This window comes from Xenopus laevis, chromosome 4S, assembly GCF_017654675.1.
Source record: "Xenopus laevis strain J_2021 chromosome 4S, Xenopus_laevis_v10.1, whole genome shotgun sequence".
NCBI lineage: Eukaryota > Metazoa > Chordata > Amphibia > Anura > Pipidae > Xenopus > Xenopus laevis.
This window is the reverse complement of record NC_054378.1, coordinates 12,054,975-12,079,323: the sequence shown is the minus strand read 5'-3', so window position 1 is coordinate 12,079,323 and position 24,349 is coordinate 12,054,975. Positions and strand designations below refer to the sequence as shown.

Genomic DNA, 24,349 nt, shown 5'->3' with positions numbered 1-24,349 from the left:
GATTAAGTAGGGTGTCTTGGGTACCCCTATACCTCCTGGGTCCCCTCTGCAACCGCAGGGTCTGCTTCCTCTGTAGTTATTCCCCTGCCTGCAGCAAAGTATATGTTTGGTACCCAGAGGCGATTCTGGGGCCCTTCCCCCACTCCACACTTAAAAATCAGCATTGGGGTGGGTCGAAGGGGGGGCAGCATTGCTGGTGCAATAGAGCTCTTTGTACTACTGGAGGCAAATTTCATCTTATTGCCACCCATTGTAACTGGCCGCTCGTTGCAGGAGCAGCCCTGTTGGTACCACTATGTTTGTCCCTTCTCTGATATAGGGGTACCCAACCCTAAACCAGCCCTGACAGAGTACAGGACACAGCCTGGTTTAAATGGCCATGTTTGCAGAGTAGTAGGAGAGGTTTTGGCCGGCCTACAAATTCTCTTTATCCTGGGACAAGGGTTATTGGATTAGATTGGATTAACGGATCTCTTCATTGGTAGGAAATCTATGCTTTATATGTTTGATTGCTTGAGCTGAACACAAGGCAGTCGTCTCTGGAAACAAAATGTAATCCCATTTGATCAAACGCATTCTGTTGCTGTCAGAAGCACCAGGGAAACAATGCCGCATCCTTTAATCCCTGATCAAATCATATATGGGGATGCTAACACACTTCAGCAGTTGTTAAACTACCATTCCCAGCATCCCCTCCCCATACGGCTTAAAGTCGGTCAAGCCTGTTGGTATATAAATATAGTCAATCGAAAATGAAAAGCGATTTTGGATTTTAAGGTAAATGAACCCTTTAAAAATGTCAATGCATAAATCAAAGGACAGTGTGCTGACTATCCCATAAAAGCATAATGGTACTAATAAATGCGTCTACGCCCTTTATCTGCAGCAAGTCAGCCGTGAAGTTCAGCCTTGGGATATTCTTGACTGCACTGCTGCACTGCTGCACTGCAAGAGCTGATATACACTGTATAATGTATATACTGTACTATTCCTCTATTAGAAATTTTTCCAACAACCATGGTCCCCAAAAGGGGCTGTGCCTACAGATACTTCCACAACTGCTGCCAGACTTCTTTACTACTTTTCTGCAGGTACCTAACTACATATTCCAGGTGCAGATTAATTTCCAGCAAGGCCCTAGGTGGTTCCCTCACCTTCCAACTGTCCAATTTTTCGCAGGACAGTCACAATTTTGACAGCTCAACCCGCAGTCCCGGATTGTTACTGAAATGTCCCAATTTCTCTTTGATCTTCTGCACTGAACAGCCAGAAAATAGATTTGCTGTGGTGCCTAGTTAAGCCACTGGCTGCAGGTCTCTGCTGGGAGTACAGCTTCCCCATGAATACATAAGTGCATGTTAGAGAGCAGGTACAGGCTGCTATCAGGCCCGGATTTGTGGAAAGGCCACCTAGGCCCGGGCCTAGGGTGGCAGGATTTTAAGGGGGCGGCATGCTGCCCAACCACACCCACATTGGTTCAAAAACACAGGGGATGCGCTGGAGATACAACCATTTTTTTAATTTCCCATGCGCCAATCCCCATTGCTATGGTCCAGATGATGAAAATTTGCACAAATAAAGAAGAGAGGACAGGGGCGACGAACGGCAGTGGGCCTAGGGGCACCCACTATGTAAATCCGGCCCTGGCTGCTATTGGGCCCACTACTTACCTCTTCTCCTACCTACAGGCCAACCTGCACCCCAATAACACTGCTAGCTGCTGCACCAGATTTTTTTTTTATCTAGTCTCATGCACTACTTAGTGTTTTGCACTTCTGCCCCGAGTTGATGTACATGCAGCATCAGACTGGGGGCCCCAGGGCCCACCGGACCTGCTGCCTCAGTGGCCCCCCCCACACCAACCCCATGGCCCCCCAGCTATAAAGTCCTCTCTGGCGCCGCCCCCACGCTACTTTTTTTATGGCACGTCAGCACTAACGGGGTTAGGAAGGGAGGAAAGGAGAGGTAGTGCAGGGAGTGGATCTGGGTCCCAGTCCGACCCTGTGTACATGACCCCTAAGGTGTAGCATGGATGTCTGAACTGCAGCCTTACAGATATGGTTGAACTGCTGCAGGGAGCTGCTGGGAGTTGTATTTTTTAAAAAAAACAAAACACAGGCAGGGGGTTGCAGGCTTTACATCTCTTATGTATGTAATTCCCATCCCACAGATGTGGCCCCTCTATTCTCTAGCACCCAATGTTGGGCCATGCTTTCTAGGGCCTAACGGAGAACCTCTGTGTCAAATTACCCTAGCAACCAGGCATTGATTTGAATAAGAGATTGGAATATAAATAGTAGAAGGCCTGAATAAAAATGAGTAATAAAAAGTAACAATACCAATAAAAGTGTAGTATTTGTTTTTAGATGAGGGTCAGTGACCCCTCTGTTATATCACAGTAATGCAGACAGGCTGTTATCAGTTCTCCATCTTTATTTCACGCAAACACAGACTAGCTTCCCGGTCTCCTCCCAAGGCTGCAACATTCTGACATCCTTCAAAGGTAATTAACTTGATAAAAACTTAACACAGCTTATGCAAATACATAACACACCCCCTCCATTTGAAAGTTGGAAAGTCAGAAGAAAAAGGCAAATAATTGAAAAAACGTTAACAAATGAATAATGAAGTCCAATTGAAAAGTTGCTTAGAATGGGCCATTCTATAACATACTAAACGTTAACTTAAAGGAGAAACAAACCCTTAATTAAAAAAAACCCTACATAGACCCCCCTCCCCCCAGCCTAGCTGTTACCCCGGGCAAATGCCCCAAACTTCTTTACTTACCCCCCAGTGCAGATTCTGTTCGAGGCAGCCATCTTCTTCTCTTCGGCAACCTTTGGAATGAGACCGGCGAATCGGCGCATGCATAGTTGGAGCAATTTTCTGTTTCGCGACAACTGCGCTTGCCCTGAAACTCAAGAAAATTGACGAAGCGTCGGCCTCATTCCGAAGATTTCCCAATAGAAGAAGATGTCGCCTGTGGACTCCACTGGACAGAATCTGCGCAGAGGGTAGGGTTGCCACTTTTTTACAAAATTTTCACCCGCCAGTGGTGGGGGCAGGAACAAAAGGGGTGGGCTGTGACGTCAAAGGGGGTGGAGCCACAGCACGCGATGGGCCAATGGTGGGGGCGGGAACAAAAGGGGTAGGCCGTGACATCAAAGGGGTGGAGCCACGGCACGCAATGGGCAGAAGGCAGCGAAAAAGGTACTTTTTGATCGGTTTGGGGGCGAGCCAAGGGCCTTTTTTAGGGGTATTATAAATTTACCAGCGGCTACATGGTAAATTTGTATTACTGGCCCTGGCCTTGGCAGGTGTTTTACTGGCTATGCCAAAAAATACCGGCTGGGTGGCAACCCTAGCGGAGGGGTAATTAAAGAATTTGGGGCATTTGCCCGGGAGGGGGCAGCTAGGCTAGGAGGGAGGGGGGTCTATGTAGGGTAGGGGGGTAGAGGTTTTTTTTTTCTCCTTTATGGGCAGAGACACACGCTCAGATTCGGGGTGATTTAGTCGCCCATCGACAAATCTCCCCTTCTTCGGGGCGACTATTCTCCCCGAACTGGCGATTCGTTTTCCGAAGTTGCCTCAATGAAAGTTCGGGCGACTTCAGAAAATGAAGCGCTCCAAGTGCCATCCTGCCCGCGATTTTGATTCTAGCCGGCGGGAGCCAAGTTCAGAGAGATTATTTGTCTTGAAGAAGAGATGATTTATCACCAGGCCACTTAATCTCCCCGAATCTTCGTGTCTGCCCTTACCCTAGAGGTGAAGCACCCCTTTAAAGGGTACTAAAAGGTATCTGTGTTTCACAACTCTATGGTAGAAATAAAACAGCTGATTTTATTACAGTGGAGCCCACCAGGGCCTGAGCTCACTGGGAGATTCCTAGGAACCTCTCAGGTCAGTCCCACCCTGGTGACACCCACACTGGATCCTCTCGGCTACTCTCCTTCATATTCTTTTATATGGCTGGATGTAACGCAAAACACAGACAAAAGGCCGCCTTCTGCATCGAGCTTGATTAAATATTTAAGAAGATGAAGTCAGGCAGTTTCCCATTGATATTCCCAGCTATGAGGGGATCATTTTACCCATTATCGTTTAAAGGGAAAGCAAAACCTTGCAGCAGCCCATAGGATTTCCCAGGAGCAGTCTCTTTGAGCCAGTCCAAGATCAAGTTCAAATCCTATAGAAGAATATAGATAGAAGAATGTCAGGCACGTGTGCAAGAGAAGTGACTAGTGTGCTTAGCAGGAGCGTAACAACAGAGGAAGCAGACCCTGAGGCTGCAGGGGGCCCAGGTGGTACAGAGTAAATTCAAAATATATTGGTAAAAAAAGGGCAACATCTGGATATGTTGGGGGCCCTAAAATGTATTTGCTGTGGGGCCCAGTAACATCTAGTTACAACTGCTGAGCAAGATGGACACAGGTTCCTATGATACTTTGGAGGGAAAAGATCATTCTACAATAACTTTCTAACATATGTGAAGGCAATATTTTGATTGCATTTTGCATTGATATTTTGATTTTGGCAGGGCATAGACTGCATCTGTTTTCCCAGGGAATATTCACTGACTGGCGGCATATTCTGAATTAATACACAGGCAGATGTGCCAGGGGCTCAGGAGATTTACAGTGTCCATTTAAATACAAAAAGGGCAGCTATAACATCTATAACAGGTGATTGCTCTGGTTAATGCCAAGCACAAAAATACAGGCGGAATGAAGCGCCCCCTGCTGTTCTGTCTATACACAGGTCAGACAGAACTTAGAGCTTAAAGGAACCGTAACACCAGAAAATGAAAGTCTTTTAAAATAATGAAAATACAATGTTCTATAGTACTGCACTGTTAAAACGGACATGTTAGGTTCAGAAATTTTACAATAGTTTATATAAACAAGCTGCGGTGTAGCTATGGGGGCAGCCATTCAAGCACAGGATACACAGCACGGCAACAGTACATTATATTAGCATTCCTTTAAGACACTTTCAGTTTTTGGTGTTACTGTTCCTTTAAGTTACTGATGCAGGAAGCATCTCCTGCCGCTTCTTTGCTCAGTTCTATTGCACAGTGTGATGGGAGTCAGAGAACTGAGCAGAGAACCAACAGGAGACGCTTTCTATATCAGTAACAAGCGCAGCAGGTGGCGCTTGTGTAACACATTCATGATATTAGCAGTTGTTGACCTCACGACAAGGTTATAAACATTGTTACAAGAGGGAGAGGGCTTTTGTTCCTGAAGTATGTAGAATACCCATAGCAAATCACCTGTACATTGTCCCTTACTGCCCTCCAGGCAGGGTCCTTGAGACTTAGAGACTCCGTTAGGGGAGCTGCGGAACTCCATTAAAAGGCCTTTAAAATATTGCAATTGATGTAATTAACAAGCCTCATTTACAAATGTAGCTAAAAGTGGTCTAATCATTGCGTTGAACATTTTTTTCATTTCAGGAATCGTTGAGCGCTGCACTCCAGTCCGTTATTATTACACATCGTCCTCCCTGCCCCCCAACTTGTCCATCAACGTTACCAAGACCATCCGCCAAGATGAATGGCACGCACTGCGTAAGTACCCTCTCTACTCGCCATATATTCTTAAAGGGGGTTTGTTCACCTTTTAATTAATGTTTAGTATGGTGCAGAGAGTGACAATTTGCAATTGGTTTTCATTTTTTGTTATTTGTGGTTTTATTTAGCTTTTTATTCGACAGCTCTTGAGTTTGCATTTTCAGCAAATTCCCCTAGCAACAATGCAATGATTTGAAAAAGAGACTGGAATATAAATAGGAGAGGCCTGAATAGAAAGAGGAGTAATAAAAAGTAATTTGGCTTCACTATTGTGTCCAATGCACTAGCACCGATCCGACGCTGATTTTTAAAGGAGAAGGAAAGGTTAAAACTATGTAAGCCTTATCAGAAAGGTCTAGATAAATACTCCTGTAAACCCTCAAAGTAATGCTCTATCTAAAGAAACACTGCATTTCTTTCCTTCTATTGTGTACACATGGGCTTTTGTATCAGACTTCCTGTTTTCAGCTTAATCCTCCAGGGTTTGGGCTTGAGCATGCTCAGTTTGCTCCTCTCTCCCTCCTCCCCTCGCTGCTGTAATCTGAGCCCAGAGCTATAAGTGAGCAGGGAGAGACTCGAGCAGGAAGTGATGTCACACCAAGCTAATACTGCAGCTGCTATCCTAAACAAACAGAGAGCTTGTAGAGCTTTTTACTCAGGTATGGTATAACATTCTACAGAATAAATATAGCATTCTAGCTTGCACTATTGCAGCTAATCTATTGGCAATAAAATGCCTCTGTAGCTTTTCTTCTCCTTTAAGCACAACGTGGGAGAGGGAGGGCGGCATTTGGCGGCTGGGCTGGGGGTTGGCTTAGGGGCAGATTTGAAAAAAAGAAAAATATTGTGTTTTTTCCATTACTAACTGGGCAGCCACCATTAAACATACTGTCATTGAGTATAAGCCCACTGGCCTTCTGGTTGGGCTCTGCCAACATATAAATTGAGACCCCCCAAAGTAAGAAAAAAAACTCTTGCAAGCACGGCCGCATCCCTAATCCACTTTTCATACTGTATGTGCCAAAACCCCACCCACAATCCACCCAGGCCACACCCATCGAACATCTGCATCACAGGGTTAGGACAGAGTAGCTGGCCATAAGCAATGGCAGAGTTTGAGGGTAGAGAAGAGGAGAGAGAAACAATAGAGGGGGAAGAAAGGAACAGAAGGGCAAGAAATAAGAGGAGAAGAGTAGCAGGGGGAGAGAAGCACAACAGAGGGGAAGAGGAGGTTGGAAGAAAAATGAGGCTCTCGCATACTAAGTACTAGATGGAATAAGAATAGGATAAAGGATAAAGGAGAAGGAGAGACGAAGAGAATTTGGGGCAAGAGGAGGAGGATAAAGGCAAAGGTAGGAAACTGCTGGAGAGGAAGTGAAAAAAAGAAAAAGGGCAATTTTTCCACAATATTAAGCTGTGTTTTCAGGCCAAAAACTGTATCCATTTTTGCTCACTTATACAAGCTCCATGTGTGGAACGAGCCTCGGTAGGTCACTGTTTCATCAGTGTAATCAGCTGGGGGTCACTCTTCTTGCAGTGGAAGATGCTGGGGTCACATTTTCTCAGTATAATAAACTGATGGGGTCACTTCTTGCAGTGGAAGATGCTGAGGTCACATTATCTCAGTATAATAAACTGATGGGGTCACTTCTTGCAGTGGAAGATGCTGGGGTCACATTATCTCAGTATAATCAGCTGGGGGTCACTCTTCTTGCAGTGGAAGATGCTGGGGTCACATTATCTCAGTATAATCAGCTGGGGGTCACTCTTCTTGCAGTGGAAGATGCTGGGGTCACATTATCTCAGTATAATCAGCTGGGGGTCACTCTTCTTGCAGTGGAAGATGCTGGGATCACATTATCTCAGTATAATCAGCTGGGGGTCACTCTTCTTGCAGTGGAAGATGCTGGGGTCACATTATCTCAGTATAATCAGCTGGGGGTCACTCTTCTTGCAGTGGAAGATGCTGGGATCACATTATCTCAGTATAATCAGCTGGGGGTCACTCTTCTTGCAGTGGAAGATGCTGGGGTCACATTATCTCAGTATAATCAGCTGGGGGTCACTCTTCTTGCAGTGGAAGATGCTGGGATCACATTATCTCAGTATAATCAGCTGGGGGTCACTCTTTTTGCAGTGGAAGATGATGGGGTCACATTATCTAGGTATAATAAACTGATGGGGTCACTCTTCTTGCAATAGAAGATGCTGGGGTCATATTATGTATAATTAGCTGGGTTTATATGATTTTAGCAGTCTTTTAGCAGGAACGGTGATCTAAATTATGGAAAGACCCCCTATTCGCAAAACCCCAGACCCCGTTCTGGATAATAGATCCTATACCAGTACTAAAGCAACCCTTCTGGGTCAGGTTGCTGATTCCAAAATGAATCAGGGTCTCCTTGAAAAAGGTAAGGCATTAGAAGAAGACCTTCCAATTGTTTTACAGGGAACCTATAAGCCCCTAAATAAAGAGAGGTACAGGTATGGATCCCTTATACAGTAACCCATTATCCAGAAAGAATTACCAGACAGCCATCTCCCATAGAGTCAAATTTATGCAAATAATTAAAACATTTATAAAAAATACAGATGCAAGTCTCCATCACAGGCTCCCATTCTCTACTTTTCTCTCCCAACAGATCTGCGCAGAATGACGGCTGGCTTCATAGGAATGGCGGTGTCCATTATCCTTTTTGGTTGGATGGTCGGAGTGCTGGGCTGTTGCAAGCAGCATGATCTCATGCAATATGTGGCCGGGCTCCTATTCCTCATGGGAGGTAAGAAGGGGATAATTATCAGCCATTTACTTGACTCTGAACAAAGAGAATGGGGATTGATGTCAGGCTTTCCAGATGAGGCAGAGGGGAGGGGAATTGCTACATGTTCAATATTTCAGTCCCCAGTGGGGACCCCACTATCACACATTTCCTTATTAGCTTGCATGGAATCTCAAATGACTTGTAAATGAACCCAAGCTCTATTTTATTTTACTGGTGTGTATCGGAGTGTACCATACCATAAACACAATGAATGGAAGAATGCAAAACAAAGATCACATATCTAAGACTGCTTCCTATTGGTCTTCAGTGTTTTTAGTTTTCTTGCCATTCGATTGCTGCTTCCAGCAATCCAGTTTCGTTGCTGCAGTGACTTATAGGCGATATAGTCCAAACTACGTGGATAGCCCTTCTAGTGGCTGGAAATGGGGAAGGCTCTTTGGTGTTTCGGCACAGTCATGCCCCCATGGACAAAGCCAGGTCCATACAGAATGGGTTTGCTGAGGGTTGGTAGAGAGGCCTGACCTCAACCCAACCTAAACCTGTGGGATGAATTGGAACCCCAACTCTAAACCAGGCTTGATCTCCAACATCAGTGACCAACCTTCCTAATATCTTGTGCCTGAATTGTGGATAAACCAAATACCGTTCAGGATTCAGCCAAATCCGAGCCATTTTTAGCAGGATTTGGATTCAGACGTATTTAAAGGAGAACTAAACCCCTCCCATAGGAAAAACCCAATCTACTACCCTAGATAGTCCCTCCTCCCTGCATAGTACAGTATTCCAAGAAGTGTCCCTGAATAGCATGCGCACTTATTTATGCATAGTATGACAGCACAGGATCTCATAGGCAAAATCTTCCAGATCGTATGTCTTCTTCAAGGGAACACCAACATGGAGGTATTTGGAGAATGTGTTGTTGGAACATTCATACCTACTGCTCATGCTCCAAAAAGTTCGGTAAATTGCAGAAGGGAAGGAAGAGGATCTGAAGAAGACCAAAAATGGGGAAGCAAGCATGGTATCCATGGACACTTATTGAAATAATGTACTATGTAGAGAGGAAGTAGGGGGGGGGCTATCTAGGGTAGTAGATGGGGCTTTTCTTATTGGGGGGGGGGTTTAGTTCTCCTTTAAGAGCCTGGCTGAACCAAATCCACAACCTATTTAAAGGAGAAGGAAAGTCTTATTGTAGTTACTTACATGAAACCCTGGGCCGATGCTCCTATCAGCAGAAAACTGCACTGGTTTGAGGTTATACCAAAGAGCACCATGGATCGATCTTCTTCGCACAGCTGAGCATGCGCTGTGGAATGAAAAGCCGAACTTTAACTAAAAAGTCGGCTATTTCGTTCAACTGCGCATACTTTGCCCTGGGAAAATTGAAGACAGAAGAAGATGGAAGTGGATCGCTCCGTAGTGCTCACTGGTATAACCCCGGGAGGGGCAGTTTTCTGCTGATAGGAGCACCGGCCCGGGGGTTTAAGGTAAGTAACTACAATCACATGGGGGTGCCTAACATTTGGCACCCCCAAGTGCTGCAAGCCTTTCCTTCTCCTTTAATGGGAAAAATTGGCCGTGCACACTTGCATCCAGTGCAAGAGTTTGGTTTTAGCCTGAATGGAAACAAATCCCACCAATAATGTTCCACCATCTAGTGGAAACCTTCCCAGAAGGACAGTGCCGGGCAAAGTCGGCTAGGCAACCTGGCCAACTACGCTGCCCCCCACCATGCGGTGAGGATGCGAAAGTGCGCATATGCAGAGGACACGCACACTCGCAAGAGGAAAAAACTGCTGCCACAGCTTGTAAAACTAGGGGAAGAGGTACGTGCCTGGCGCCCCTCTACCTTTGCGCCCTAGGCAAGTGTCTCTTCAGCCTACTCCTAGTTCCGGCCCTGCAGAAGAATGGGGCTGAGATAGCAGCAAAGAGAGGGGCAACTTCATATTCACCCCTTGGCTTGACAGACAGGGACCTCTATAGTTTTGGCCACACAGTGTATTTTTCTTAATACGGTATGGGATTTGTTATCCAGAAAGCTCAGAAATACAGAAAGGCTGTCTGCCATAGACTCCATTTTATCCAAATAATCCGTATTTGTAAAAATGATTTCCTTTTTCTCTGTAATAATAAAACAGTAGCTTGTACTTGATCCCAACTAAGATATAATTAATCCTCATTGGAAGCAGGACCAGCCTATTGGGTTTATTTAATGTTTAAATGATTTTCTAGTACACAAGGTATGAAGCTCCAAATTACGGAACGATCCATTATCTGGAAAACCACAGGTCCCGAGCATTCTGGATAACAGAATTTTCTTTTCTATCCAGGTCCTTTATCAATTGATGTTCTAGTGTGCCTTTCTGGATGCTCTTGCAGTTTACTTTGTTGTTCTTTATCCATAGGAACCTGCTGTATCATATCCCTCTGTACCTGCGTCGCTGGAATCAATTTTGAGCTCTCCCGGTATCCTCGCTCGATATACTCTCTGCCGGAGGAAATCAGCCACGGTTATGGCTGGTCTATGTTTTGCGCATGGGGCGGACTGGGACTCACTCTTCTGTCCGGATTCCTCTGCACTTTGGCTCCATCCCTCAGTGCGTCACAGTCAGCTGTACAAAAACCACGGCAGGAGAATGGGGCAGTCTGACAGGGAGAGAGAAGGGACACCCCAGCGGGGGCTGGACTAAACATATGACTTGGGGTATTTGTGGGCCTCAAAAGGAAGTTGTTCTGTTCAACTTGTTTGTTTGGTCTGACCATGTGGTTGCTTGTGAAAAGTGCAGAAGTCCAAACGTCACGTTTATAAAATGGAATTGCTTGAAGGGAACCTTTCGTTTTTTTCTGCGAGCCCGAAATCCCATCAGTGCCGCAAGGAGCAACTTCAGCAGTGCTGTTGACTCCCTAATTCACGGGGAATACAGCTGTGTGGTTTAGACATTTTAGTCTTTTCGTGGATAGCAGTCTCCTTCAGCTTCTACACTCCTTCAGAGACACTGGGGCGTAGGGCCGGTGCAGGCTACGGGATCAGTATTTGGGACATTTGTATACATAACCGGCAATTGCTTTTTACATGTTTTAATACAGGCCAAAAACAAAAGCCTCTCCAATTAAATTTCAGTTTTCCTATTTGAGGAATGGAGTATCCACAGGCCCTCTCCAATTCTGTTACCGTCAGACCCAAGCGAACCTCCTGCAGTGCCTTTAAGTAGGCCGGACAAGCCTACACAAGCTCAGGCTGAGATAATACAGGGGCAACATGGAGCAAACGACAATAAGGCACACACAGGGTTGGTCCTTCCTCTGTTTAATGCAGAATTGGCTGGAACCTCACAAAAGGATGTAGGAATGGGCGGAAGGAGAGAACTTGGGGTCCTTGGGTAAAGTATTGTTTGTGGTCCATGACAATTATAAGAAGCACAGGTTTGTATTGTCACTGCAAACCGCTCATCTCTTCTGTCTGGATTGTTATAATATAAATTATGTGTAGATCTGTCTGGTGCTAGTCAGGAATGAACAGATGGCCATCGTTCCATAACAAGACCAAGGTTACCCTCCTGATCTATCTGGAGTGAGGTTTGGTTTTTTTAGCCGAGGATGATTCTTTTGAGTCCTTTTTTAAATAACAGAACCTGTAGATATGTACACAATTTAATCTAATATAATAAAGTCCTGGGGCCTATCAATCCTTGCTCTGCTCCAAGAACACATCCACAAGCTAATTTTATCCATGAATTGGGAAATTCACCCCAAAGCCAATGCCATGTTTCCAATATACACCAGCTTGAAGGTCCATTAGGGTGAGATTTGGGGTGAAAACATATTTACTAGATATTCTTGGACCTATGGCTGAATCACGTTTTCCTTTATCTGTATCTTTGCCATGTTCTAAGGGAAAAGCCTGAATAAGGGTGAGAGCTCCTGGGAAGGGGGGGGGGGTAACAGAACATCTGGAATGCCATATTTTGGCATTTTTGTATTTTGCCTTTATGAAACATGTACAATGAACAAGAAGTCCACTTGGAACTCTTGGAAGATTTTGAAGCGAGCCCCACAGGCTTCAAATTTTAAGACTGCTGCTGCAGGGATTCTAATCTTATTTGCCATTGTTCATTTTCTTTTAATTTATTAATTTTATTGTTTTGTTCTGTACCTTTCAAACTGGACATTTAAACAGCTGTCTGGTTGCTCGGGTCACTGGATCCTTGCAGCAGCCATGCAGCAGTTTCCATTACAGACTGGAAGATAAACAAAGGTCTTAAAGAATAATAAAAATCTTGCCGTAGACTGAATCTGCTTATTTATGGTCAAAATGATACACTTTAGAAGGGATACACATATATATGTTTAAGCAAATACATTACATTACACAAACCCAGGGAATATTAATAAAATAAAATAGAGTTCTTATAATGCCCTACACATGAGTCCAGTGTATAGTTTATGTTCCATATGTTAGAAAAAGGAGGGACCTTTGCAGGTTATCACTCTGAAAAAAAGGAAAAGACGCCAGCGTTTTTTGGGACTAAAAATTGAGGAAGTTCTATGCACTCCAATGCACTTCGCCTGGTCTCAGCTGGTGAAGGCTAGTCTGGCGAATGAGGTAACATTCAGTAAAATCCGCATCTTAGTGAATTTGCGGAGTTACGTCTGTTCGCCAGAGCGAAAATTCGCCTGGCATTAGAGTGTGAAGCAAGCTAGTCTCTCTCTCCTTCGCTAGCGAAGTGACGCCTGCGCCCGTTAGGAAATTGGCGAAGTTCCGAAATTACACCACGCTGGTGATTTTTCGCTATCGTTACTCACTTCGCCCTTTAGAGATATGAGAGAAATGTATTTTAATAACATGGAAGTTTTGGGTAAAAAACAAAAAGTATACACAGGAATCTGCAACAATATACATATTTGTATAATTCAAATCCTCCCCTATTATGCTAAGGTGGTACAGAAAAAGTCATTTATTTTATTTTTCAGGCTACCTTAGTTCAGTTCTTAGGTGCTTGTTGTTGCTACAACAGTCTTTGGGTAGATTAAAGTGCGACCAACAGTAGAGAGTCCTGAGTGGAACCAATTTTTCAAACCCGAATCCGCAGCCCGAACCGCAAACCGTTTACCCACTTGGACTTGCTACCTGACCCTGGCCCGCAACTGCCTTATCCGCAACCCGATCCGCAACCTGCCGACCACCATTAAACAGGAAGTGCTGGTACTGCAAACCGGAAGTGGCATCATCATAAGTGGGCGGAGACAGAAAGAAAGTTTTGAAACATTTTAAAATGAGTAAAATATATAAAAAGAGACCCGTATCTATACCCACTTTTTTTGCGGGTACCTGACCCACTGCAGGACTCTATAACAGTAGCTTTGAAACCCTTACATCGTCTGAAATGCGTGGTATACTGCATCTGGCAAACTTAAAGCTTGTACATAAAAGGTATTTGGGTTTTCAAGGCAGATGTAAGATTTTATATTCGTTTGCATTTACATATAGGTTTTACTTGCAAAAGGAACCACAGCATGCTCCAGGACACAAAACACAAACACAAGCGTAAAAATCAACCCTCGTATATTTCAGGGTAATTCAATAAAAGAAACAGTATATTGACTTTTCTAAACCAGACGGCACATGCTTAGAATATATACAATTAACGGCCACAAGCATTTTCCTGCAACAGGTATAATCTTTATACAAGCTCCTTGGAATCAACACTTGCCACTGAACTTCAGGGTTAGATTAATGACTGGCATAACATGAAATTGGGATCAAAGATGTCACTGTCAGAGATTTGGTTTAGTTAAAGGTCTGGTTTATTTCTTCCTGTAACATAAACAGTCTAGGTTCAACAATCCTCCCAAAGATTTCCCACCTGTGCTCTATGCATAGTACTGTAAATTGGCTTTTTTCTTGGCCTGGACTTCTAAGATGCCCTCCATATAATCTTCATGCGTTAATTCAGTGGCTCCTCTGCGCAGAGCAATCATTCCCTGTTAGGAAAGACACACGTTTAGCCAAAACTTAAGCTGACACATACAATTTGAGTGTTATTTTAAACGGAAGAGAAAGAGTATACCATGACAGTCTACCTTGGACTCTCAGGGGCCATGTGCCCACCTGTGTTGTTCCATGTTGAATTCATGGATTGTGGGACCTGAAGTGCCTGTTTTTCAAAAAGTATGTGCAAAAACTAGGAAAGCACTGAATCCAGGATTCGGCCAGGATTCAGCCTTTTTCAGCAGGATTCGGTCGAATCCTTCTGCCTGGCCGATCTGAATCCTAATTTGTATATGCAAATTAGTGGCGGGATGGAAATTGCATGACTTTTTGTCACAAAACAAGGAAGTAAAAATTTTTTTCCCATTCCCACTCCTAAGTTGCATTTGCAAATTAGGATTCGGAACTAGGTTTGGTATTCGGCCGAATCTCTCGCAAAGAATTCGGGGGTTCGGCCGAATCCAAAATAGTGCATTCGGTGCATCCCTAGCAAAAACCACCATGGAAACCAGTACTCACCGTTAAATCTCTCCAGTCGCTTGGGGGGACACAGGAACAACGGGGTATAGCTTGCGCCACTAAGAGGCAGGACACAATAAAAAAAACAAAAAAAAACAAAAAAAAAACTAGTCCCTCCTCCTGCTATACCCCAGCTCCCAGCCAGAGCCAGACCAGTTTGTAACCAAAGCACAGAACAGGGTTACCAATAAACATGAAGCCTTAAGTAACTATATACAATGAAAGGTTGGTTGCATTTAGCGACCATGTCTGAAGAGAACATGTGAAGACCTCAACCAGGGAGAGAAGTCCTGTGTTCCCCAAGTGACTGGAGAGAAAGAGATTTAACGGTGAGTACACAAAATCTCCTGTTCTCCTTAGTCTGCTTGGGGGACACAGGGACAATCCAAAACTGTCCCAATAGACACGGGCAGGAGATAGAGGCCTATGTGGAACTAGCCACTGCTGCTTGAAGTACCTTCCTGCCGTAGCGGGTGTCAGATGCCGCAAAGGTATCAAAATGGTAGAATTTTCCAAAAGTATGGATAGAGGTCCATGTGGCAGCCTTGCACAACTGTTCAGCTGAGGCCTGATTCCGAAAAGCCCAGGACGTACTCATTCCTCTGGTGGAATGAGCCTTGAGTCTAGCTGGGGGTTTAGTCCCTGAGCTGTATAAACCCATTGAATGGCCTGCTTAATTCAAAGGGAGATAGTTGCCTTGGTGGCAGGAGAGCCCTGGCGGGGCCCCGAGGGAATGACGAACAGAGAGTCCGACTTACGGACGTCCTCGACTCTGTGCAGGTAGTACTCGAGAGCCTGCACGGGATCCAGTGAATGAAGAGCCACCTCCTTAGAACATAATAAAAAAATAAAAGATAAAATCTAATTCCATTCTAGGAGCTCTATGTCCTAACCTCCTGAGGACACAACGAAACTGGTCTGGCTCCACCTGGGAGCTGGGGTATAGCAAGAGGAGGAGGGACTAGTTTGTTTTGTATTGTGTCCTGCCTCTTAGTGGTGCAAGCTTTACCCCATTGTTCCAGTGTCCCCCAAGCAGACTAAGGAGAAAATTTAAACATGGAAGGTAATGGGGAGGGTGGGGGGAAGGATCCCAGTGAATTAGAGGCAGGACTTATAACCTTTGAAGATAAAGGAACTTGTATAGCTAAAAATATAAATAATATAATAATATCATTTTATATAATTATAAATAAAAAGAAATGCCAGCATAACACCAGGAAATTGAGGCTCGTTTCACTACACCTTTAGTGTGCGGGTTTAACCTTTTCTTGGCTCCGGAACCAATCTTGGCCGGACCCATTCGCTTAAATGTAATCCAGGACCTTAGAATGTTTCGCTCTGTAGCTTCCTTGTCAACGAAGGAGCTTATATGTTGTTGGCAGAGATAGGGTTTACAAGGCCGACCAAAAGTGTAGGTAAAATACTTACGGCTTCCACGCAAACTGCTTTGCACTGTGCGCCATTGAAATCGTCGGTACAACGAGCAAGCTCCTCGTAATTCACGTCAGGGCTGCAGAACCAAAAGGGAAATTAAAACGGAATGTTGTGTCCACCACAGCAGAATTTGAACTGCAAATCAATTAGTTATACTGATAAAGATTCTAAGCTAAGAAATATCAGCTGTGATGGATATACCTGGTGTACAAAGCAAACAAACCTAGATATTAGACATTTCTTTCATATGCTAAATGCATTTTATGACTAGGGCTAGATTTCTAGATCCTGACCCCTAGGCCAGATTATAGCCACAGCCAATCTAAAACGGATTTCTACATGTTCTGCGCGATTAGTAACAGGACCACATTTACAAATTCACTACTATAAAAGCAACTAACTAAGTAAACTCCCAATTTTCAGGTGGGCTGACAACAGAATTGAGCGTATCTCATCCTTACCTGACATTCATCTTACGGGAATGTATCTGCATGATACGTGCTCTGGCCTCTTCATTGGGCATGGGGAATTCAATCTTCCGATCTAACCGCCCAGAACGCAGAAGCGCCGGATCCAGGATATCTACACGATTAGTAGCAGCAATCACCTGCACCACAACACAGTTATTTACATTTCTGACCATAAGGCAGAACTTAAAGGGCAAATACTTCTCAGAATTGTTGCTACAGCTGTGGTACCTATAACACATTCAAAGTCCCACAGCAAAAAAACCCCAAAAAGTGGAAATAATGACCATAACATGTGCGCTGGTCATGAATCAGGATGTTTTTAAAGATACAACGTAAGACTAAGCCTTCTTTTGTATCGCAGTGCTGTAGTACCTTTCATCTGGGGCAAGCCTTGCATTTGAACTTAAGATGTTAATAACCACGTAAAATGATTTACCTTGACTTGTGTGGTTGGCTGAAATCCATCAAGCTGATTAAGAAGCTCAAGCATTGTTCTTTGTACTTCCCTGTCTCCTGCTTTCTCACTGTCAAACCTGTTGGCAAGAATAAATGTGCATTTAAAGGGGAAGTAAAGTCTAAAATAGAATAAGGCTAGAAATACTGTATATTGTATACTAAACAAACTTAATCAAACAAATGATTTATGCTTTCAAAGTTGGCCACAGGGGGTCAACATCTTGTAACTGTGTCAAACATCTTTGCAAGACCAAGACTGTGCACATGCTCAGTGTGATCTTCATAAATCATCAAAAAAGCACAAGTCAAATAATATCTGCCAGAAGCCGATACAGCAAGACTGATTAATAATCAGAATATGCAGACTGCACTGGGTCCTGTGTTGTCATGTAATCTAATGTGGATTTTATAGTTTTTGTATTGTTTAATCCAAACTTTCTCCAACTTTGCAGAACCAATGGCTGCAGCAAAATAATCCTCCAAATAGAATCCCAGTTTATCTGGCTCCATGATCTTTATCCCTGCATCTGGAGTTGGAAACAGAAAAGGGGATGTAAAGGCAAAAATAAAATCTAATTCTGCTCTATAGGGAGACAAACAAATCTGATTGAGTTCTGCGTGGCTGGGAAGTAAGGCAGGGGCTCCCCGTGCTGTTCATAAGTATGATTGTTTTCCTGCAGAGCAGTTAGGGAACGTCTGACAATTTCTATCCACAGCAGTAAATGAAGGGAGAATTTTTAATTAAAGTATATTGGAGATATGTTTCTTTTTCATTAAAGAAAGTAAAAATGGGATTTTATTTTTTTGCCTTTACATGCCCTTTAAAATTGAAACACAGGATTCCTTGAAGGCACAGTAGGCCACAGCATGTTCTTGGTAAGCAATGTGTACCTTTTTGTGCCAATAGCATCAAGTTCATCAATGAAAATGATAGAAGGTGCTTTCTCCTTGGCTAGAGAGAAAGCATCTCGCACAAGTTTGGCACCGTCTCCAATAAACATCTGTACCAGCTGTGGGCCAGCCAGCTTCAGAAAGGTTGCCTGAAAGAAAAAAAATCATTAGGCTTTAAATGCCTTTAAAATGTGTATCGCTGAGCTCTACAAAATGAACATATACCTTAGTCTGCGCTGCACATGCCCTAGCCAGCAGAGTCTTTCCAGTTCCAGGGGGGCCGTACATAAGGACACCTTTAGGGGGCTGGATTCCTAAGTTCTCAAACTTCTCCTTGTGGTTCATAGGCAGTACAATGGCCTCGACAAGCTGAAGGAAAAGGGAAAACAGAACAGGTTTATTTGGGGAAAGGTTCACAAATACATTTAGTGAACTGTATTACAGGTCCATACGCATTACCTCCTGGATCTGTTTATCCAGACCGCCTATGTCACTGTATTGCTCGGTGGGCCTTTCGTCCACTTCCATGGCCTTTACACGGGAATCATATTCTGTAGGAAGGGTCTCCAAAATGAGGTAAGAATCTTTGTTAACTCCCTGAAAAAACAGAAGACAATTAATGTATTATTTAACAATCTGTCACCCTTAAAGGAGAAGGAAAGCTACCAAAGCAGTTTATGGCCAATAGTTTAGCCACAATAGTACAAGCTATAACACTATATTTATTCTGTAGAAAGCATTACCATACCTAGTAAACAGCTCTAATAGATCTGTTTGTTTAGGATAGCAGCTGCCATATTAGCTTGGTGTGACATCACTTCCTGCCTGAGTCTCTCCCTGCTCACTCATAGCTCTGGGCTTAGATTACAGCAGGGAGGGGAGGACGAAAAAGGGAGAGAGGAACAAACTGAGCATGCTCAAGCCCAAGCCCTGGAGGTGTATGCTGAAAACAGGAAGTCTGATACAGAAGCCCATGAGTACACAATAAAAGGAAAGAAATTATGAGTTTCTTTTGACAGAGGACTCAGAGCAGCATTACTTTAGCCTTTCCTTCTCCTTTAAAGGCATCACCAGCCAACAGTAATAATGGTGTCAAATATAGCCTACTGGCCCCTTACCACAAGATCTCCAGGCTTTAGTTTCTCTGCATCGACTAAACCAATGACTGGCAAGAAGTAGGTCTAAAGAAAAATAAAAAAAAGAAAAGATTCATTTAAGAACATTGGCTACAAATACAATTTTTTTTTTTTTTTAAAGTTTTTATTTTTAACAGTTTTAACAACAATAGACAGAGAAGGAAATAGAAGAAAGAAAAAAAAAAAAAAAAAAACCCGTGAGGCAAAGGCAATCAATACGGCTATACAGGATTCAAATCTTTTTCAGACTACTGTAAATTCAACCAGGTACCCCATATGGCATCAAATTTTTCTGGGCACCCTCTGGCTAAGTATGTCAATTTCTCATTTGGAAGATTGTCATTTACCAGCTTTTGCCAATAATGCAACGAGGGGGGGTCTAAAGACTTCCAGTGCATAAGAATGGCTTTCTTGGCGTAATAGAGGAGTTGTAGGTAGCAGAGTCTGGAGTAGGAGCGAAGTGGAATATCACCAGACAGTCCTAGTAGACAGAGTTCCGGGGAACGGATATTTGGGAGTGCTAGCTTTTCATCTAAGAACTGAAGCACCTTACCCCAGAATCCCTGTATTACAAATACAATTTTATATCAAACATACATACAGCTTTTTCATGAGCTGTGAACAGCCAGGCAGTGAAATGGGAAAATATAACCTCATGATCCAGTGTAATAAATACTTCTCATTGCAGTTTAATTACTAGTCAATTACCTAAGCCCACAAGGAGCAAAAACCTGGACCCTTATCTGCGCCAGTGATTCCATCCTCACAATGCTGCCCGCACAGTATTTAATGATGCATGCACCGTGTGATCCATACTGTGAGACCCATCAACAGACATGCTTAAATTCTGGGCTCCCACCAGTACTATAAGTCACATAGTTAAATCCGGTTGAAAAAAGACAACGTCCATCAAGTTCAACCCCTCCAAATGCAGCATCCATACACACACCCCTCCCTACTTTCACAGACTACTTCAGGCTGGGGAAGTGGCACAAACTGAATAAAAATGTATCTTTTGAGCATAAAAGGAGTGGGCCTGAAGGTCTGAGTCCGTATAGAATTTTTCGGAAACCCAGTGCAGATCAGGATGTCAATGGGTCATCTCGCATTGACTTCTACATGAACTAGGTAGGTCTGAGTTTGAGTCCTTTTTTTTGGACTTTTAACACCCTCTGGGTTTAATAAATACAGAACAATTCAAGTTTTTTTTTCCAGGAAAAAATTGGGTTTTCCCCTTTAAAAAGGCCAATGAGAAAAAATCAGACTATAAATAACCAGAGCCTATGAGCAAGTGCTCCTTTATTGTTTGGACAACGGTCTACTGAACAAAAGGAACATATAGGGGCAGATTTATTAAGGGTCAAATTAAAAATTATGGTCAAAACTCAAATTGTAAATTTTCCAAACTCTATTCGAATTTTAATTTTAATTTCGAGATTTATCATACGCTGACCCTTTAAAAATCTGAAATTCGACTATGCGCCACCTAAAACCTGCAGAGTTCAGGGGAGAGTCAATGGGAGAGGCCCGGGTATCAATTTGAACATATTACTAGCCTTCCTGACATTCGAGTTTTTTTTGGAGAAAAATCTGGAATCAAGTTAATCGAATTCGATTTTTCGAATTTGTGCGCGTTTTAGATATTCTATTTTTTTTTTAAACTAAATAACCCCCCAATCGAATTTCGAGTATATTTGAATTTAAAGGAGTTTAAAAAAAAAAAATTAAAAAAAATCACATGAATTCGAAATTTGACCTTTGATGGTCACGACCACTTCCCGGGGGCTTTCCCATACCGAATCAGACAATAGCATAAACTAGAAACATGGGTATAGAAAAAACAATGGATTTATCGAAACGTCACATGGTCTCCCCCATCAATGTGTATCATAACGACGATTCAAGGTGAACTGCTACATGCCGTTCTTACCTGTCGCGTTGAGGTTTTGATCACAGCACACTTTCCCTTTCTCTGAGAGTCTAAATCAATGTTGGCTCCATCCTCTTCCTGATCATTAGGATCAACATCCAGGAGCTAGATGTGCAAGAAAATGAGACGTAGAGTCCAAAAGCAGATTCGCTAAGGGAGGTATTGGGGACAACTGGGAATAAACCAGCTTTACCTCTATGACATTGGACACCAGGTACGGGAGGGTTTTATTCACTTTGATTTTTTCACTGTTTTCTTTAATTTTGTCTCTCATTGCTTGCAGCTCATGCGTAACTCTCAAAACCTCACTCTTCATGATCTGGGGAAAAAAAAGCATTGCCACTTGCCTCAGGAATATAATAGGTAGTTATAGGATAAGTAAACCTTTAAAATAAGCAAATGTAAAATTGATGAGGGTGCTATTCTAAGCACTTCTGTAATTCATTATGTATTTATTTTAATTCCAAGATATTAAGGGATACATATACTGTCAATATGATTGAATTGTGTTACAACAGTGCCACCTGCTGGTCATTTCCCCACCAGTCTGACCACCAAGTAGTCAAGGAAGTTGTCAGGAGAAAGAAAGAGGCTGCTCTGATGTTCTTCTGCTTAGGAAAAAAAGCAGAAATCTTTCTCACATCAGAGCAGCCTCGTTCTTTCTCCGGACAACTTCCTTGACTACCGGCCAGGAATTAGGAAAAGCAGATATCGGATCTGATAAAGTGATTTTCCCACTGAAATGACAATCTTTTTTTTGCATGTGGCTGCTATAAACTTGGAAGAGATACAGCAAGACATGAGCTTGTCTGGGGCTTTGCTCTATAAAGACCTAGCTATTTGTATATAATAAGAACATTTTCATTTGTGTGAAGTAACTCACTTTGATTTCACTGTCCAGCAGCCGAGTTCTCTGGATAATCTCTTCAGTGGACATTTTGAGGACATCTTCTCCCAACCCATCTGCCTGCAAAATGACAAGAAAAAACCCATATGTCACTTCCAGCCCTACAACCCCTCCTTGCCCCCCTGTGTAACAGACTCAAGCAGTGAAAGCGAAACATTTCCTATATACAAGATCAGTTTTGCAATATACAGCAATATATATTTTCATAGTAAAATTAAAGAATTCACATACAGTACATGGCATTCAGCCTCAGCTTTGTGTTTTTTATTCTATTTTGGTATTATTTTGTTTTAATCACTCTCTCTCCATTAATCCAACAAAATCCAACCTGTTCCTTAGGGTCACCACAAATGGGATACAGTGGGTTACTACAATCTGCTGGCAAGCAAAGAGTTAAACACTTCAGTCTATTCAATAAGAACAATAACATTTTGAAGGCCCTATATTGGGTGACATATCAGACATGTCACTGTGATTTGTTTGGCTCCAATGAATAATATGCTTTTTTGCCATTTGGTTTTTCTTGCACTAAACAGCCCACAATCTGAAACAAAGTAAAATCAGCAGACCATTGAGAAACCCCATGTATAAACAACCCCCCCCCCTGCCATTTGCTGCCTTTGCAAAGCTGACCATACATGTCCAGGTTTGGCTGTGCAGTTTAGATGATTTCAACCATATTGCTTGACCACATATGGCCAGGCCACTCAAAACAATAACTGGCTGAACTTATCAAATGCATAGGTGGCCATACACGTACATGGGCCATTATGTTTTTGACCTTGAGGTTTGATCTGTCAGTATATGTATAGGAAAAGCACATTATACAGAGGGTCTGTCAATCAAGAGCTGATTTTATTTGACTATGGATTCATCATATACCATACAATCAGCTTTAGGTCTTCTCCCCATTCAGATGTCTGATCACCTTTATGTTTCCTCTCCCTCGCTTCAGCTCCACTTGACTTTCTGTTTGAACTCCTGATATGCCATTCGGCATTCCCATCGATTCGCACTCGCCATTCCCATCGCTTCGCACTCGCCATTCCCATCGCTTCGCACTCGCCATTCCCAACGCTTCGCACTCGCCATTCCCAACGCTTCGCACTCGCCATTCCCAACGCTTCGCACTCGCCATTCCCAACGCTTCGCACTCGCCATTCCAACGCTTCGCACTCGCCATTCCCAACGCTTCGCACTCGCCATTCCCAACGCTTCGCACTCGCCATTCCCAACGCTTCGCACTCGCCATTCCCAACGCTTCGCACTCGCCATTCCCAACGCTTCGCACTCGCCATTCCCAACGCTTCGCACTCGCCATTCCCAACGCTTCGCACCTGCCATTCCCAACGCTTCGCACCTGCCATTCCCAACGCTTCGCACTAAGCATTCCCATGTACTTTTTCTTTGAGCCCCCCCATTCTCTCAATCTCTCCTGCCTTTCTCCCTTATTCCTGCTAATTCTCTCTAGTACTTGTCTATCACTCATTCGAATTCTTACTTCCCTGTAGCATTCCCTCTCTCACCTTTCCTTGTCCCAGTCCCTCTCACTAACTCTTCCTTGACCCATTCCCTCTCATTCTCTCTCTCTTCCTTGACCCATTCCCTCTCATTCTTTCTCTCTTCCTTGACCCATTCCTTCTCTTTCCCTCACTCACCCATTCCCTTTCACTCTCCCTCCCTTGTCCTCTCTCTCTCTGTCTTCCTTGACCCATTCCCCCTCTCTTCGTTGATTCATTAGTTCTCATTCTTCCTTCTTTGGCCCATTGCCTCTCATTTTTCCCTTCACTGGTCCATTCTCTCTTCCATGTTCCAATCCCTCTCATTCTTTCTTCCATTCCCTCCTGTTTTCTTTCCATATCCTTCCTCATTGTGTCTTGTGTCTCGCAGTATTGTATGTCCGGCTGTATGTGCTCATCCTACACGTGTCCATTCACTTAGTTCCGCATCTCTCCCCTTTCTCGGCACCTGCCAGTCCCCTGTCTCTACCCATCCCGGCTTCCCCCTCTTACCTCCGTTTCATCCCATATAGACGCCATGTTTATTGCTTCAGACAGGCCAGGTTAGTCCGCACTTTAAGCTGCGGAAGCAAAGGAACTTCACGATTAAATGCACCGCTTCCGGTGGCTCTTGAAAAACACTCCGCCGCCAGTCTGGAAGCTGCAGTTCGCTGGTCTGCGACGTAAAAATCACGTGATCAGCGTGTATGTGCGGGACCTACGGTAACATTTGGTACCGAGTCTTGGTGCGCGATAAGGGCTG

The 24,349-nt window shown here is 43.6% G+C and overlaps 2 protein-coding genes across 4 annotated transcripts in view; one reads left to right on the top strand and one right to left on the bottom strand.

Annotated features, from left to right (window-relative positions):
- Positions 1-12,642, top strand: part of LOC108715224 (transmembrane protein 178B) — an 18,279-nt gene extending 5,637 nt beyond the window's left edge. Inside the window, exons 2-4 of the mRNA XM_018260163.2 lie at positions 5,456-5,569; positions 8,215-8,352; positions 10,761-12,642. Coding sequence (XP_018115652.1) covers positions 5,456-5,569; positions 8,215-8,352; positions 10,761-11,005 — 497 coding nt within the window. The 3' untranslated portion in view covers positions 11,006-12,642. The remainder of the gene's footprint in view (positions 1-5,455; positions 5,570-8,214; positions 8,353-10,760) is intronic.
- psmc3.S (proteasome 26S subunit, ATPase 3 S homeolog) lies at positions 12,639-24,349 on the bottom strand. Of its 3 annotated transcripts, XM_041591158.1 has the most exons (14): positions 24,100-24,239; positions 22,064-22,147; positions 21,374-21,499; positions 21,181-21,285; positions 19,233-19,295; positions 18,574-18,711; positions 18,340-18,483; positions 18,115-18,263; positions 17,204-17,300; positions 16,759-16,904; positions 16,292-16,373; positions 14,220-14,337; positions 13,528-13,561; positions 13,176-13,457 (listed from the first exon to the last, which is right to left on the bottom strand). In XM_041591158.1, the coding sequence occupies exons 1-12, from the start codon at positions 24,124-24,126 to the stop codon at positions 14,227-14,229; spliced, it is 1,272 nt and encodes a 423-aa protein (XP_041447092.1). In that variant the 5' UTR covers positions 24,127-24,239; the 3' UTR covers positions 13,176-13,457; positions 13,528-13,561; positions 14,220-14,226.

Coding starts and splice junctions, on each gene's coding strand:
- psmc3.S (XM_041591157.1), bottom strand. CDS start 24,126: ATGGCGTCTATATGGGATGAAACGGAG. Junction 16,905..17,203: donor AGCCAACCACACAAGTCAAG/GTAAATCATTTT, acceptor GTTGTGGTGCAG/GTGATTGCTGCTACTAATCG. Junction 16,374..16,758: donor TCCCGTAAGATGAATGTCAG/GTAAGGATGAGA, acceptor TTGGTTCTGCAG/CCCTGACGTGAATTACGAGG.